Source organism: Selaginella moellendorffii, unplaced genomic scaffold (genome assembly GCF_000143415.4).
Source record: "Selaginella moellendorffii unplaced genomic scaffold, v1.0 SELMOscaffold_1, whole genome shotgun sequence".
Lineage (NCBI taxonomy): Eukaryota > Viridiplantae > Streptophyta > Lycopodiopsida > Selaginellales > Selaginellaceae > Selaginella > Selaginella moellendorffii.
In genome coordinates, this window is record NW_003314262.1 from 2,633,545 (window position 1) to 2,649,052 (window position 15,508).

At 45.1% G+C, this 15,508-nt stretch overlaps 2 protein-coding genes across 2 annotated transcripts; one reads left to right on the forward strand and one right to left on the reverse strand.

Moving 5' to 3' along the window:
- Nucleotides 1-4,847: 4,847 nt before the first annotated feature.
- Nucleotides 4,848-6,566, forward strand: LOC9657263 (peroxidase 29). The gene is made up of 3 exons (XM_002961474.2): nt 4,848-5,444; nt 5,801-6,155; nt 6,232-6,566. Exons 1-3 carry the CDS (start codon nt 4,848-4,850, stop codon nt 6,564-6,566), a joined length of 1,287 nt encoding a protein of 428 aa, XP_002961520.2.
- Nucleotides 6,567-13,540: 6,974 nt separating this feature from the next.
- Nucleotides 13,541-15,148, reverse strand: LOC9657265 (uncharacterized mitochondrial carrier C8C9.12c). Its single transcript, XM_002961944.2, has 3 exons — nt 15,069-15,148; nt 14,198-14,993; nt 13,541-13,932 (listed from the first exon to the last, which is right to left on the reverse strand). The coding sequence occupies exons 2-3, from the start codon at nt 14,972-14,974 to the stop codon at nt 13,726-13,728; spliced, it is 984 nt and encodes a 327-aa protein (XP_002961990.2). The 5' UTR covers nt 14,975-14,993; nt 15,069-15,148; the 3' UTR covers nt 13,541-13,725.
- Nucleotides 15,149-15,508: the final 360 nt, after the last annotated feature.

Below are 15,508 nucleotides of genomic sequence, written 5' to 3' on the forward strand. Positions count from 1 at the left end.
TGATTGTGGATGATAAACACTCGTGAAAGTGTGGCGAATCCCCAACCGAGACGTCAAAACATGAAATGCCTCAGCCATAAATGCGGGACCATTATCCGAAAGAATCCGCTCTGGACAAGAATGTTAGAACACCACTCGATTGAGGAGGAAGTATCCAACAGCAGTTGTAGAGGCACTAGCAAGAGCACCAACTTCCACCCAACGAGTCAAATAGTCAGAAGCAATAATAACATACTCATTGCCAGCAGTCGACCATGGAAAAGGTCCCATAAGATCAAATGCCACCAACTCAAACGGACGGGAAACTGCAATTGACTCCAACCGTCCTTCCGCTGCCCGAGGGGGAGTATTACGAGCTTGGCACCAAATGCAGCTACGCACATACCGGATAATATCACATCGCATCTCTGGCTAATAGAAAGACCTGCGTAGCTTCTCGATTACACGGCGATGTCCCATATGCCCACCTAGAACAGGAAAATCATGGTAGGCATGGAAAAACTACAGAATAAAGATAGAAGGCACCACCAGCCGTAAATGATCATCAAGATCTGTCCCCACAAAATAAAGAACGCCATCTTTAAGACGATATTGAGAATGTAAATGCCGAAAAGGCAAGTCATCAGCAAGTGATGCAGGATTCTCAAACCCATCTCGAAGCCTTTGAATCCATGGCTCAATCTTTTGAGCCTCGCGAACCTCATCAAGAGAAGGTAAATCTTGCTCTGCACCTTGTGGACACTGAACATCAAGTATAGCAACTGCCGAAGGCACAGAATCCTCGTCTAGAAAATCCATAGATGCTGGAACAATAGGCTCATTAGAAATATGAGAGGAGAGTGAAGAAGGAAGAGGAGCTCGAGAAAGGGCATCAACATCAGCCATAAAACTCCCTGGGCGGTGAATAACATCAAAATCATATATGTGAAGCTTCAAAGCCCACCGAGCAGTACGACCAACTAGGTTCTTCCGCTTTAATAATGAAGTAACAACAGCATGGTCACCTTCAAGTAACGTCTGAGAACCATGTAGATATGCATGAAGTTTCTCAAAACCCCAAACTGCTGCTAAACACTCCTCTGTCGTGGAGTAGTTCATCATTGCTAGTTGTAATGTACGGCTTATATATGCAATGGGATGGTGCTGATCAAGCACACTCGAGCTCTCTTGCATTAACACACCTCCAAGACCAATGTCAGAAGCATCCACTTGCAAAATAAAAGGTCAAGTGTAGTCAGGATATGCCAAAACCGGAGGAGTTGTCAATAATTCTTTGAGATCCCCGAATGCCCGCTCACAATCTGAAGACCAAATGAAAGATGACGTTGATGACTTTAGCAACGCTCGCAATGGTGCAGTGCGATCAAAAAGATGATCCACAAAACACTCGAGATACTGCACCTTGCCCAAGAAGCGCTACACATCATTCACACACTTCGGAGTAGGGAACTTTAGAACAGCCACAAGTTTGTCAGGATCAACTTGCAAACCCTCACGAGAAATACGGTACCCAAAATAAGTTGTGTCCTTGGATCCAAACACGCACTTCGACCGCTTCAGCTTTAAACCAACGTCGCGTAGCCGATCCAACACTTTACAAACATCACAAACGTGCTCCTCCCACATCCCCTCTGAGTGGATCAAGACATCATCAATGAAATCAGCAGTCACCTTCAGCATATTGCAAAGAACCTCGTCCATCATCTGTTGAAAAGTTGCTGGAGCATTGTTCAAACCAAATGGCATCACCAAGAACTCATACAAACCAAATGGTTTACGAAAAGCAATCTTAGGAATATCTTCTTCGACCATCAGTACTTGCTAGTACCCAGAAGCAAAATCTAGCTTGGTGAACCAACGACTTCGCCCCAAACGATCTAAGAGATCAGTAGTGTGAGGAAGAGGGTACACATCCGGGATCGTTATGTCATTTAACAGACGATAGTCGATGCAGAAACTAATACTCCTATCAGGCTTCGTCACAAGATGAGGTTCACATGCCCAAGGACTCCGCGACTTCCGAATAACACCCTTCTCCAACATCTTTTTGACATTTGCACGTAAAATCTTGATCTCCTTTGGTGACCAACGACGAACAGGAACCTTGATTGGACGAGCATCCCTAGTTGGAATCGGATGACGTGTGGCAATCTTGGCTCTAGACGATAGGTCAAAGTCAAAGAGATCAGAATACTCCTTCATGAGCTTGTCAACTGCTGCAACACAAAGATCGTCGGAGGGATCGGAAAAGGGAAGAGCAGAACAAGATGGAAATACAGGAGGAAATAGTGGGGAAACAAAAGTAATGGAAGCAGAGGTAGAAGTAGAGGGACAAAAAAGTACTGAAGTGAGAGGAATGGATGAAACATAAGGAAGTATGAGACAAGGGGGAGAAGCCTCAAAGTCACATTTGGCATGATTGCGCTGCAACCAATCCATACCAAGAATGAGGTCAAAAGCTTGACTCGGCACCACCCACAACGACTGCAACTCAAGCTTGAGATTGCCCACACGCACAACCAGGTCTGCCTCATCCCGTGCACATGCATGTATACGGCCATTGCCATAAAGAATGAAAACTGGTTCTGCCGCACGCGCAAGTGTAGACGACAATGTGTGGCAATAGGTCGAGCAATAGAAGATAAACTCGAACCTGTATCAACCAATACAGAGAGAATAATGAAAGACCTCTTGTTATAAAGACGAGCTTGGAAAGTAAACATTGGATGAACTGGTGCCGAGTGAACCCCTTGATGATACTCCCAAAAGAAAGATGGAGGGGTCAGTGACTTATTTGCATAAGGTTCCTCCATTACTCGCGTGACTCCTCGTTTCCCGGATGCATCTCAGTGTCCAAACCTTCCATTGCAGCAGCACCAACGGGACGTTACTGACGCCAAGGTCTCCACCCAGGAAATGGAGGTCGCCAATCCGGAAAACGCTGACAACGCCGATAAGTATGACCAACTTCATCACATGTTCAGCAGCGAACATCACGGCCACGACCACGTCCTCGCCCGTGACCTTGGACTCGAGCAGCAGCAGCATCAACCTCCATTGGAACAAGACCATCACCCACAGAAAGTGGAGCTGAAGGACGTGCAGCGAGAAGTGGAAGAGGCGATGTCTCATAACGTTGTGCCAAGCGAAGAGCATCATCAAGGGTGGTAGGAGCAAATGCATGCACAAGTCCGACAAGATCTTGACAAAGTGCTGACCACAACATTCCTAGCTTGATCCGCTCCGACATATTTGGCTCCGCACGAAGCAAAAGACTTCGGAAACGAACACCAAATTGCATCACCGACTCAGATGACCCTTGGTGAAAACGATGCAATTCTTGGAAAGCATCATCACAGTTATCGGCATGTTCAAAGGCGCGTTTGAAGACATTCGGAAGAACACTCCAATCCCTGCGAGTGGCTGCTCCCAAACCGTTGTACCATTGCAACACCGTCCCTTGGAGACATGTGGGAAACTCACGCAAACGTCAAGCATTATCCCAAGAATGATATGTGGCAATCACTGTAAAGTGATCGAACCAATGGTACACATCATATTCTAGCTTTTTGTCCTTTTTTTTCTTTTGCTCTTTCTTTTTCATTCGTCTCCATGGCAGATCAACAATCTCCTCCTTTGACTCTGGAGCAGCAGTTAGTACAATTGCTTAATGCTATGTGTTTGCAATTGAACAACCAAACTTAGTTAATGGCGGCGTTCATGGCACATGGTACAACTCCTCTTGCTCTTGGTGCCAATCCTCGTGTTCGGCCAAAGTTCTTTCACGGGAATCTTGGGGATGCAAAAAGCTAAATCTAAACCAAAATCATGAAAGGAAATAACAAAAGAAAGGAAATAGAAAAAACTAGATCTAGACAATGCAAAAGCTAGATCTAAATTGAAATCCCAAATCCAAGCACTCCCCAGGGACAACCAAAGGTGCCCCTCACCTCCACCAATGTGAGTGCATGGAATATAGAAAGGGAATATAGAATTGTGCATATCAATTAACCCAAAAACCCTAACTTATATATAGGAGCGAGTGGTCCGGATTGAAACCAATCCGACGGCTACCAAAATCCTACTATGCTAATATTAGTATATGGCATCGTAATCGTACATTTGGCCCTCACAAATTAAAATTTCAGAAAATAACTAAAAATATAGCTTTTACTTTTTTAAATTAACAATTATATATATTATTCTAAAGATATTGTGTTCATGGCCAAGTATGTATTTATAAATTAAATTTTCTTTGCAATTAACCTTTTAATCTCTATAATATATAAAAACATCACTCACAACCTAAATATTAGGATGAAGAGTGGGCTTAAGTTTTATTTAATGTAGTGCTATTAATTATTTTTCCCTTTTGTTTATCTAGTTTCACAAATTTAATCTTGCTATATTTACTTTTATTTTATTTGCACAAATCAAATGAATATTAAAGTTGTGAGGCTTTTTATTGTTATTATAGCAAAATGTAATATCAAAAGGAGTTGTATTAAGGATAACTCTTAATTAATTATGCTTTTAAAGTTCTCTTACTGTTAGCATGGAAATCAGGGATGGGTGTTTTGCATGGCTTCGTGCCTAGAATTTCCAAATACAAAGCCTTTTTTTTTATCTAAATGCTCTTCAGTATTAATACTGCCTTGCAAGACTGAAAGTGCAATGTGGATTCACATTTCACAACATCATTCCAACTAAAGTTTAAAGTTAGCATAATTATAAATAATATTACAATTCATCCTTTTCATTTTAATTAAACTAATTAAAAAGGCACCTTTTTGAGAATAAGTATAAATGTGTGGACCCAGAATGTGTACACTAGGGTTTATTGCATCATGAAGAGAAAGGCGCAGGACGCAGAGATCCCCATGCTCGATGATCTGGAAGACGAGGTCCAAGGCGATGGATGGGAGTACGAGGGAGGCTTGGCTTGCCCTCCTTGGGACCCGGAAGCTCTCAAAAGCTTCTGTGCCATGGAGGACTGGTGTGGAGAGCCGGTGATGGCGAGAGTCAAGCCCAAAGAGCCCGCGAACAAGCCCAAGATTTCGAGCAATCCCGAGAGGCCAGAGACTCTGAGCAAGCCCAAGAGAAAGAGTTCGAGCGAGCCCAAGAGGCCCAAGACTCCAAGCGAGCCCAAGCGGCCAAATATTTCGAGCGAGCCCAAGAGGCCCAAGACTTCGAGCGAGCCCAAGCGGGCAAAGGCTTCGAAAAGCTGTGGTGGTGAGGCCAAGACGAGGAAGAACGCGTCCGCAAAGGTGACGCCCGAGCTGCGAGCGCTGCTAGCGAAGGTGAGGGCTACGCTGCCCGAGCAAATCGACTGCCCGTGGTGTGGGCGCATCTGGTGCACGAGGTTCTACGATTTCAACAATTACAAGCCTGGGCAGCCGAGGTACCACTGTAAGCCATGCAAGCTTACCTGGACCAAAGACAAGGTGCCAAGGCCAAGGAGCAAAAGGCCAGCATTCTAGACCATCGATCCACATGTTTCTTCTCACCTTAGATCAAAGAATCATATACAAGGGAATTTGATTTACCAGAGTTTCTAGCTTACCTGGGCTGAGCTTAAAGGTGCCAGCGTTCTGTTTTTTTTTTTTGTTTTTTTCTTTTCCTCGTTTCTTCATTTCTTGGCGTACCTCTGCGTTTTTTTTCCAACACTGACTCAGAGTATAAAGCAAGACCAATGTAAGGCAGAGTATTGCAACTTCAAACAGTGAGTATTTAATAATTTGCTTCCCAAGTGCGAGAAACAACTGTACGTTTATACGTTTTTATACGTTTTGTTCTATAGGGTTGCGACGCGTCCATCTTGCTCGACTCGAAAGGTTCCATCAAAAGCGAAAGAGACTCGGACAAGAACTTTGGCATCCGCCGCTTGGATTTCATCGACAGGATCAAGTTGATGCTGGAGGCCGCCTGTCCGGGAGTCGTCTCGTGCGCGGACATCATCGTTCTGGTGGCCAGAGAATCCATCGTCTTCACCGGAGGCCCGACAATCCCCATGCTCACAGGAAGAAGAGACAGCACAGCCGCTTCCAACGCCGCAGCCGACAGGCTGTTGCCTCCAGCAACCGTAAGCGTCGACAACTTCATCAGCCTCTTCGCATCCAAGGGCCTCTCTCTCGACGAAAGCGTTGCAATCATCGGTACGTCTCAAGGCTTTTCTTTCCAGCAAACTTTCCAAGGACAATTGATCCGAACTTCTGTACTTTTGCATTCCAGGAGCTCACACAATTGGAGTCGGGCACTGTGTCAACATTGTGAATCGGCTCTATCCAAACCAGGACAGTAAGATCAGTCTCCTGTTTGCGAGCCGGCTGAGAGTCCAGTGCCCGACGGCCAATCCCTGGATGCTCAACAACATTACAGTGATCAACAACGATATGACCAACCTCGTCTTTGACAACCAGTACTTCCGGGACCTTATAGCGCGCTTCTCCACGAACCAGCAGCTCTTCCTCAACACATTCTCTTCGGCTTTCGTCAAGCTCACGTCCAGCAATGTCTTGACAGGACAGAGTGGACAGGTTCGAAAGTACTGCCACTCAGTGAACTAGATTTATAGAGTATTGGGGAGATGCACTTTTGGATGTTGCTTCTTGTCAAGAGTTTAGAAGTTGCATTTGGCTTCCACAAATATTGAATGGAGTCAGCACTTACATGTTATTTTGGAAGATTTTGATAGAGTAAAATTATCATTGAAAAAAAACACAAAAATATTTTGAAAAATAATTTTAAAGAATTCATGAAATGAAGTTAAAATTTAATGTTTAAGATTTGTATCAAAATTAGAAGATCTTATAATAAACCTTTCCAAAGTTATTATTATTATTTTATATTGTTATGGTATGTAATTTACTAGTAATATATTAATTGCCGAGATAGATTGGTGGATATGGAGGAAAAGGATTTAGTTTGCCCTCAATAAGCCAGCCAAAGTAAGTGGGAGGAGTAATTTTGAACTTTGAAAAAAAAAAATTCTTTCAAAATTAAATTTGTGAGTGCATGGAATATGGAAAGGGAATACATGTGCATATCAATTAGCCCAAAAACCCTAGCTTATATACAGGAGCGAGTGGTTCGGATTGAAACCAATCTGACGGCTACCAAAATCCCACTATGCTAATATTAATATACGGCATCGTAACCGTACACTTGGCCCTCATATCATCCCCTCCTCTCAGAATAATGGAAGACCATCAGGGTTCTCTTGTAGACGGGCCGGGATCTGGAGGAACATCAAGAGGAGGCATCGGTGGTTCTGTAGATGGTATTAACCGCTCCTGATCCCTTTGTATAAAGCGTTTCAACCGTTGCACATGCACAATCTTTGGAGGATTGGCCTGCTGGACGTCATGCCGAACCTCATAAACTTGTGGTTCAACTTGCTGCAACACACAATACGGTCCTTTCCACTGTGCAAGGAGCCCCTTAGATAAACCACATACCGTAAGATGGGGAAAACGGACTAACACCAAATCATCCACTTTGTACTCCGCAGGTGGACGATGATGGGAGTTGTAGCGCTGTTGTTGTCCCACTTGTATGCAGTCTAAGTGTTCGGTAGACTCTGCTCGGACAAGTGGAAAAATGCTAGTCAAATATTGATCCCATGATCTAGCATCCGCAACTCATGGCAATCGCGAAGGTAAACTCAGCTCCATTGGTAATATTGGATCATGACCATATAGGAATTTATATGGTGAAGCACTAATAGAACTCTACACCCCAGTGACATATGCATACCAAAGAGACGGCAAATAACCATCCCAATCCGAATGCTGAAAGTTCACATACTTTGCAATCATCCCCTTGAACGTCTGAACGAGCCGTTCCACCAGACCGTCTGATTGTGGATGATAAACACTCGTGAAAGTGTGGCGAATCCCCAACCGAGACGTCAAAACATGAAATGCCTCAGCCATAAATGCGGGACCATTATCCGAAAGAATCCGCTCTGGACAAGAATGTTAGAACACCACTCGATTGAGGAGGAAGTATCCAACAGCAGTTGTAGAGGCACTAGCAAGAGCACCAACTTCCACCCAACGAGTCAAATAGTCAGAAGCAATAATAACATACTCATTGCCAGCAGTCGACCATGGAAAAGGTCCCATAAGATCAAATGCCACCAACTCAAACGGACGGGAAACTGCAATTGACTCCAATCGTCCTTCCGCTGCCCGAGGGGGAGTATTACGAGCTTGGCACCAAATGCAGCTACGCACATACCGGATAATATCACATCGCATCTCCGGCCAATAGAAAGACCTGCGTAGCTTCTCGATTACATGGCGATGTCCCATATGCCCACCTAGAACAGGAGAATCATGGTAGGCATGGAAAAACTACAGAATAAAGATAGAAGGCACCACCAGCCGTAAATGATCATCAAGATCTGTCCCCACAAAATAAAGAATGCCATTTTTAAGATGATATTGAGAATGTAAATGCCGAAAAGGCAAGTCATCAGCAAGTGATGCAGGATTCTCAAACCCATCTCGAAGCCTTTGAATCCATGGCTCAATCTTTTGAGCCTCACGAACCTCATCAAGCGAAGGTAGATCTTGCTCTGCACCTTGTGGACACTGAACATCAAGTATAGCAACTGCCGAAGGCACAGAATCCTCGTCTAAAAAATCCACAGATGCTGGAACAATAGGCTCATTAGAAATATGAGAGGAGAGTGAAGAAGGAAGAGGAGCTCGAGAAAGGGCATCAACATCAGCCATAAAACTCCCTGGGCGGTGAATAACATCAAAATCATATATGTGAAGCTTCAAAGCCCACCGAACAGTACGACCAACTAGGTTCTTCCACTTTAATAATGAAGTAACAACAGCATGGTCACCTTCAAGTAACGTCTGAGAACCATGTAGATATGCATGAAGTTTCTCAAAACCCCAAACTGCTGCTAAACACTCCTCTGTCGTGGAGTAGTTCATCATTGCTAGTTGTAATGTACGGCTTATATATGCAATGGGATGGCGCTGATCAAGCACACTTGAGCTCTCTTGCATTAACACACCTCCAAGACCAATGTCAGAAGCATCCACTTGCAAAATAAAAGGTCGAGTGTAGTCAGGATATGCCAAAACCGGAGGAGTTGTCAATAATTCTTTGAGATCCCCGAATGCCCGCTCACAATCTGAAGACCAAATGAAAGATGACGTTGATGACTTTAGCAACGCTCGCAATGGTGCAGTGCGATCAGAAAGATGATCCACAAAACACTCGAGATACTGCACCTTGCCCAAGAAGCGCTACACATCATTCACACACTTCGGAGTAGGGAACTTTAGAACAGCCACAAGTTTGTCAGGATCAACTTGCAAACCCTCACGAGAAATACGGTACCCAAAATAAGTTGTGTCCTTGGATCCAAACACGCACTTCGACCGCTTCAGCTTTAAACCAACGTCGCGTAGCCGATCCAACACTTTACAAACATCACAAACGTGCTCCTCCCACATCCCCTCTGAGTGGATCAAGACATCATCAATGAAATCAGCAGTCACCTCCAGCATATTGCAAAGAACCTCGTCCATCATCTGTTGAAAAGTTGCTGGAGCATTGTTCAAACCAAATGGCATCACCAAGAACTCATACAAACCAAATGGTTTACGAAAAGCAATCTTAGGAATATCTTCTTCAACCATCAGTACTTGCCAGTACCCAGAAGCAAAATCTAGCTTGGTGAACCAACGACTTCGCCCCAAACGATCTAAGAGATCAGTAGTGTGAGGAAGAGGGTACACATCCGGGATCGTTATGTCATTTAACAGACGATAGTCGATGCAGAAACTAATACTCCTATCAGGCTTCGTCACAAGATGAGGTTCACATGCCCAAGGACTCCGCGACTTCCGAATAACACCCTTCTCCAACATCTTTTTGACATTTGCACGTAAAATCTTGATCTCCTTTGGTGACCAACGACGAACAGGAACCTTGATTGGACGAGCATCCCTAGTTGGAATCAGATGACGTGTGGCAATCTTGGCTCTAGACGATAGGTCAAAGTCAAAGAGATCAGAATACTCCTTCATGAGCTTGTCAACTGCTGCAACACAAAGATCGTCGGAGGGATCGGAAAAGGGAAGAGCAGAACAAGATGGAAATACAGGAGGAAATAGTGGGGAAACAAAAGTAATGGAAGCAGAGGTAGAAGTAGAGGGACAAAAAAGTACTGAAGTGAGAGGAATGGATGAAACATAAGGAAGTACGAGACAAGGGGGAGAAGCCTCAAAGTCACATTTGGCATGATTGCGCTGCAACCAATCCATACCAAGAATGAGGTCAAAAGCTTGACTTGGCACCACCCACAACGACTGCAACTCAAGCTTGAGATTGCCCACACGCACAACCAGGTCTGCCTCATCCCGTGCACATGCATGTATACGGCTATTGCCATAAAGAATGAAAACTGGTTCCGCCGCACGCGCAAGTGTAGATGACAATGTGTGGCAATAGGTCGAGCAATAGAAGATAAACTCGAACCTGTATCAACCAATACAGAGAGAATAATGAAAGACCTCTTGTTATAAAGACGAGCTTGGAAATTAAACATTGGATGAACTGGTGCCGAGTGAACCCCTTGATGATACTCCCAAAAGAAAGATGGAGGGGTCACTGACTTATTCGCGTAAGGTTCCTCCATTACTCGCGTGACTCCTCGTTTCCCGGATGCATCTCAGTGTCCAAACCTTCCATTGCAGCAGCACCAACGGGACGTTACTGACGCCAAGGTCTCCACCCAGGAAATGGAGGTCGCCAATCCGGAAAACGCTGACAACGCCGATAAGTATGACCAACTTCATCACATGTTCAGCAGCGAACATCACGGCCACGACCACGTCCTCGCCCGTGACCTTGGACTCGAGCAGCAGCAGCATCAACCTCCATTGGAACAAGACCATCACCCACAGAAAGTGGAGCTGAAGGACGTGCAGCGAGAAGTGGAAGAGGCGATGTCTCATAACGTTGTGCCAAGCGAAGAGCATCATCAAGGGTGGTAGGAGCAAGTGCATGCACAAGTCCGACAAGATCTTGACAAAGTGCTGGCCACAACATTCCTAGCTTGATCCGCTCCGACATATTTGGCTCCGCACGAAGCAAAAGACTTCGGAAACGAACACCAAATTGCATCACCGACTCAGATGGCCCTTGGTGAAGACGATGCAATTCTTGGAAAGCATCATCACAGTTATCGGCATGTTCAAAGGCGCGTTTGAAGACATCCAGAAGAACACTCCAATCCCTGCGAGTGGCTGCTCCCAAACCGTTGTACCATTGCAACGCCGTCCCTTGGAGACACGTGGGAAACTCACGCAAACGTCAAGCATTATCCCAAGAATGATATGTGGCAATCACTGTAAAGTGATCGAACCAATGGTACACATCATATTCTAGCTTTTTGTCATTTTTTTTCTTTTGCTCTTTCTTTTTCATTCGTCTCCATGGCAGATCAACAATCTCCTCCTTTGACTCTGGAGCAGCAGTTAGTACAATTGCTTAATGCTATGTGCTTGCAATTGAACAACCAAACTTAGTTAATGGCGGCGTTTATGGCACATGGTACAACTCCTCTTGCTCTTGGTGCCAATCCTCGTGTTCGGCCAAAGTTCTTTCACGGGAATCCTGGGGATGCAAAAGCTAAATCTAAACCAAAATCGTGAAAGGAAATAACAAAAGAAAGGAAATAGAAAAAACTAGATCTAGACAATGCAAAAGCTAGATCTAAATTGAAATCCCAAATCCAAGCACTCCCCAGGGACAACCAAAGGTGCCCCTCACCTCCACCAATGTGAGTGCATGGAATATAGAAAGGGAATATAGAAATGTGCATATCAATTAACCTAAAAACCCTAACTTATATATAGGAGCGAGTGGTCCGGATTGAAACCAATCCGACGGCTACCAAAATCCTACTATGCTAATATTAGTATATGGCATCGTAATCGTACATTTGGCCCTCACAAATTAAAATTTCAGAAAATAACTAAAAATATAGCTTTTACTTTTTTAAATTAACAATTATATATATTATTCTAAAGATATTGTGTTCATGGCCAAGTATGTATTTATAAATTAAATTTTCTTTGCAATTAACCTTTTAATCTCTATAATATATAAAAACATCACTCACAACCTAAATATTAGGATGAAGAGTGGGCTTAAGTTTTATTTAATGTAGTGCTATTAATTATTTTTCCCTTTTGTTTATCTAGTTTCACAAATTTAATCTTGCTATATTTATTTTTATTTTATTTGCACAAATCAAATGAATATTAAAGTTGTGAGGCTTTTTATTGTTATTATAGCAAAATGTAATATCAAAAGGAGTTGTATTAAGGATAACTCTTAATTAATTATGCTTTTAAAGTTCTCTTACTGTTAGCATGGAAATCAGGGATGGGTGTTTTGCATGGCTTCGTGCCTAGAATTTCCAAATACAAAGCCTTTTTTTTTATCTAAATGCTCTTCAGTATTAATACTGCCTTGCAAGACTGAAAGTGCAATGTGGATTCCCATTTTGCAACATCATTCCAACTAAAGTTTAAAGTTAGCATAATTATAAATAATATTACAAGTCATCCTTTTCATTTTTAATTAAACTAATTAAAAAGGCACCTTTTTGAGAATAAGTATAAATGTGTGGACCCAGAATGTGTACACTAGGGTTTATTGCATCATGAAGAGAAAGGCGCAGGACGCAGAGATCCCCATGCTCGATGATCTGGAAGACGAGGTCCAAGGCGACGGATGGGAGTACGAGGGAGGCTTGGCTTGCCCTCCTTGGGACCCGGAAGCTCTCAAAAGCTTCTGTGCCATGGAGGACTGGTGTGGAGAGCCGGTGATGGCGAGAGTCAAGCCCAAAGAGCCCGCGAACAAGCCCAAGATTTCGAGCAATCCCGAGAGGCCAGAGACTCTGAGCAAGCCCAAGAGAAAGAGTTCGAGCGAGCCCAAGACTCCAAGCGAGCCCAAGCGGCCAAATATTTCGAGCGAGCCCAAGAGGCCCAAGACTTCGAAAAGCTGTGGTGGTGAGGCCAAGACGAGGAAGAACGCGTCCGCAAAGGTGACGCCCGAGCTGCGAGCGCTGCTAGCGAAGGTGAGAGCTACGCTGCCCGAGCAAATCGACTGCCCGTGGTGTGGGCGCATCTGGTGCACGAGGTTCTACGATTTCAACAATTACAAGCCTGGGCAGCCGAGGTACCACTGTAAGCCATGCAAGCTTACCTGGACCAAAGACAAGGTGCCAAGGCCAAGGAGCAAAAGGCTAGCATTCTAGACCATCGATCCACATGTTTCTTCTCACCTTAGATCAAAGAATCATATACAAACTTTTCTTACACGCTCGCTCATTGGAGTTTGTCTGTGAGCGCGTTGTTGGCACTGGAAAGAAAGAACGAAGGGGAATTTGATTTACCAGAATTTCTAGCTTGCTACACCCACTTGGAATATCAGAAATGAAGAAACGAGGAAAAGAAAAGAAAAGAAAACAGAACGCTACGTTTATACACCACGCATCTTTAAAATTTTAAAGCTTTTTGGATTCATAGTATAAAGCAAGAACAATGTAGGCAAAGTATTGCAACTTCAAACAGTAGAGTCTTTCATAATTTGCTTCCCAAGTGCGAGAAACAACTGTAAAATTTCCAGTGTCAAAATTTTCGAAGAGCCAATACAAAGAATCTCGTGATGCTCTGCGAGGCATCAATCCGAGCCATGACTCGCGTTCCAACTTTGCAGGAAGCTCTTACCGGCTTCGTACGTGGACCAGCTGATGGCTGCCGCAGGAGTGTGAAACAAAACTCTAGGCTTTAACCCCTTGAACAGGGCCGCCGAGCCCTCACGGCGAACAATCTCCTTCACCACTTGTGTGACGGAGCTGGTTGAATACTTGGTTGCACCGCAAACACCCTGAGAACAGCCACATCCAGAATTCAGAGCCATCGCAACTAAACTAGCATACGAAACGAACACTCATCTACATGCACAAGCATCCTAGAACTCAAGAAAGAAACGCTAAACCAGACCACAAGAACCAACACTATAAACTCTAAACAAAAAATACAACTCTGTGAAAGCAAAACTTTCAACTTCCAATCATCTAAGAAGAGTGGAACAAAGAAACAACTGAAAGCTTGATGAAACACTCGCTCTCAGAGAGAAAAGAGACACATACCTGGCACTGGAGCCTCGTCTTGACAACATCAAACGGGGTAGTGATCCCACTCGCCAGCGCTCCGGCGGTGCCACCGGCGGCAACATGCGTCAACAAGTGATCGTCCCCAGCCTGATCCGGATACAACTCGGACAAGATCTTCTTGGCAGCCTCATACGCCGCAAAGTGTACCCCGGTGAACGGAATGTTCATCAAAACCGTGGTCCTGTACGAGGCGTAGAACCCCGCAAGCCCCTCGCTCCTGTAAATCCTCGCAACGCAGTCCGCCACCCCCTGGTATGGACTCCGGCTTAGCTGCAACCGCTGCTTCACCACGTCCATGGGCGTGAGCACCGTGTCGCTAGCGACGGTGGCGCAAGCCCCGGACGCCATATGAGCTAGAGGCTGGTGGCCATCGCGGTTGCCTCCAAACTTCTCCTTGAAGAACTCGTAGCATCCAAAGTAGACCGCGTGGGACGGCCCAGCGCCGAGAACCATGGCTCCCAATCCTCGGTAGAACCCCGCCAGACCTTCCAGGCGCATGATCGATCCCACTGCCTTGGTGAGCGATGGAACTGGGGAGCCGCACGGGCAGGACGAAGGAGCCGATAGCATCTGCACGCGCGTCTTGACAGTGTCGACCGGGAACATTGCCGTGTGCTCTACCACGCCGGCGATGGATCCCGCCAGCATGTATTGCCGAAATCCCAAGCCGTCGTGGGGACCTTTCTCGTGCGCCATTGCTCTAGCGTAGGCGGCGCCACTGATGGACAGCGGGAGATTTGTCTCTGCTGCCATTGCCAATGGCGCTGCTGCCCTGAGAGGATCCAAAATCGCGAGAGAGAGAGAGAGATCAAACCGATGGATCGCCCGAGATTTCCCTGAAACGTACCATGAGATCGAGCGAGCAAGCACGCGCCAATGCTGCCGATGCCAATGCCGATACCGCGCGGCGCAGGTTAGAATAAAAACCCTAATCCTCTTCTCCTCACCCGGAGCCCTATCTTTCAAATGGACGGCACAGCTTGCGCCACGTGGTACCTCAAATTCGGTGCCATGTCACAAAACACGTCAGCTTGTGGGCCAAGTGGCCATACATATTTGCGCCACGTGGAAGGTATATTTTCTACATCTGTACCTTGTTTGCCATAGCGATGGTGGGTCCTTTATACTTTATTTGGTGTTGTCCAATCTCCTCAGCGCTTTCATATCAAATCTTTTCGCCCCAGTCGTCAACCCCAAATTGAAATGCAAGCTGCAAGGACAAAAAGCCGCAAAATCCCCCGGTTTAGCTCTAATGCCCCCGATTAGCCGCGCCTTAGCTCCTAAATT

What these genes read in the sequence shown, in the direction of transcription:
- LOC9657263 (XM_002961474.2), top strand. Translation starts at nt 4,848, where the DNA reads ATGAAGAGAAAGGCGCAGGACGCAGAGATCCCCATGCTCGATGATCTG. An exon ending in TTACCTGGACCAAAGACAAG is followed by an intron (nt 5,445 to 5,800) that starts GTGCCAAGGCCA and finishes TTTGTTCTATAG; the next exon opens with GGTTGCGACGCGTCCATCTT. An exon ending in CGAAAGCGTTGCAATCATCG is followed by an intron (nt 6,156 to 6,231) that starts GTACGTCTCAAG and finishes TTTGCATTCCAG; the next exon opens with GAGCTCACACAATTGGAGTC.
- LOC9657265 (XM_002961944.2), bottom strand. Translation starts at nt 14,974, where the DNA reads ATGGCAGCAGAGACAAATCTCCCGCTGTCCATCAGTGGCGCCGCCTAC. An exon ending in AGACGAGGCTCCAGTGCCAG is followed by an intron (nt 13,933 to 14,197) that starts GTATGTGTCTCT and finishes GGCTGTTCTCAG; the next exon opens with GGTGTTTGCGGTGCAACCAA.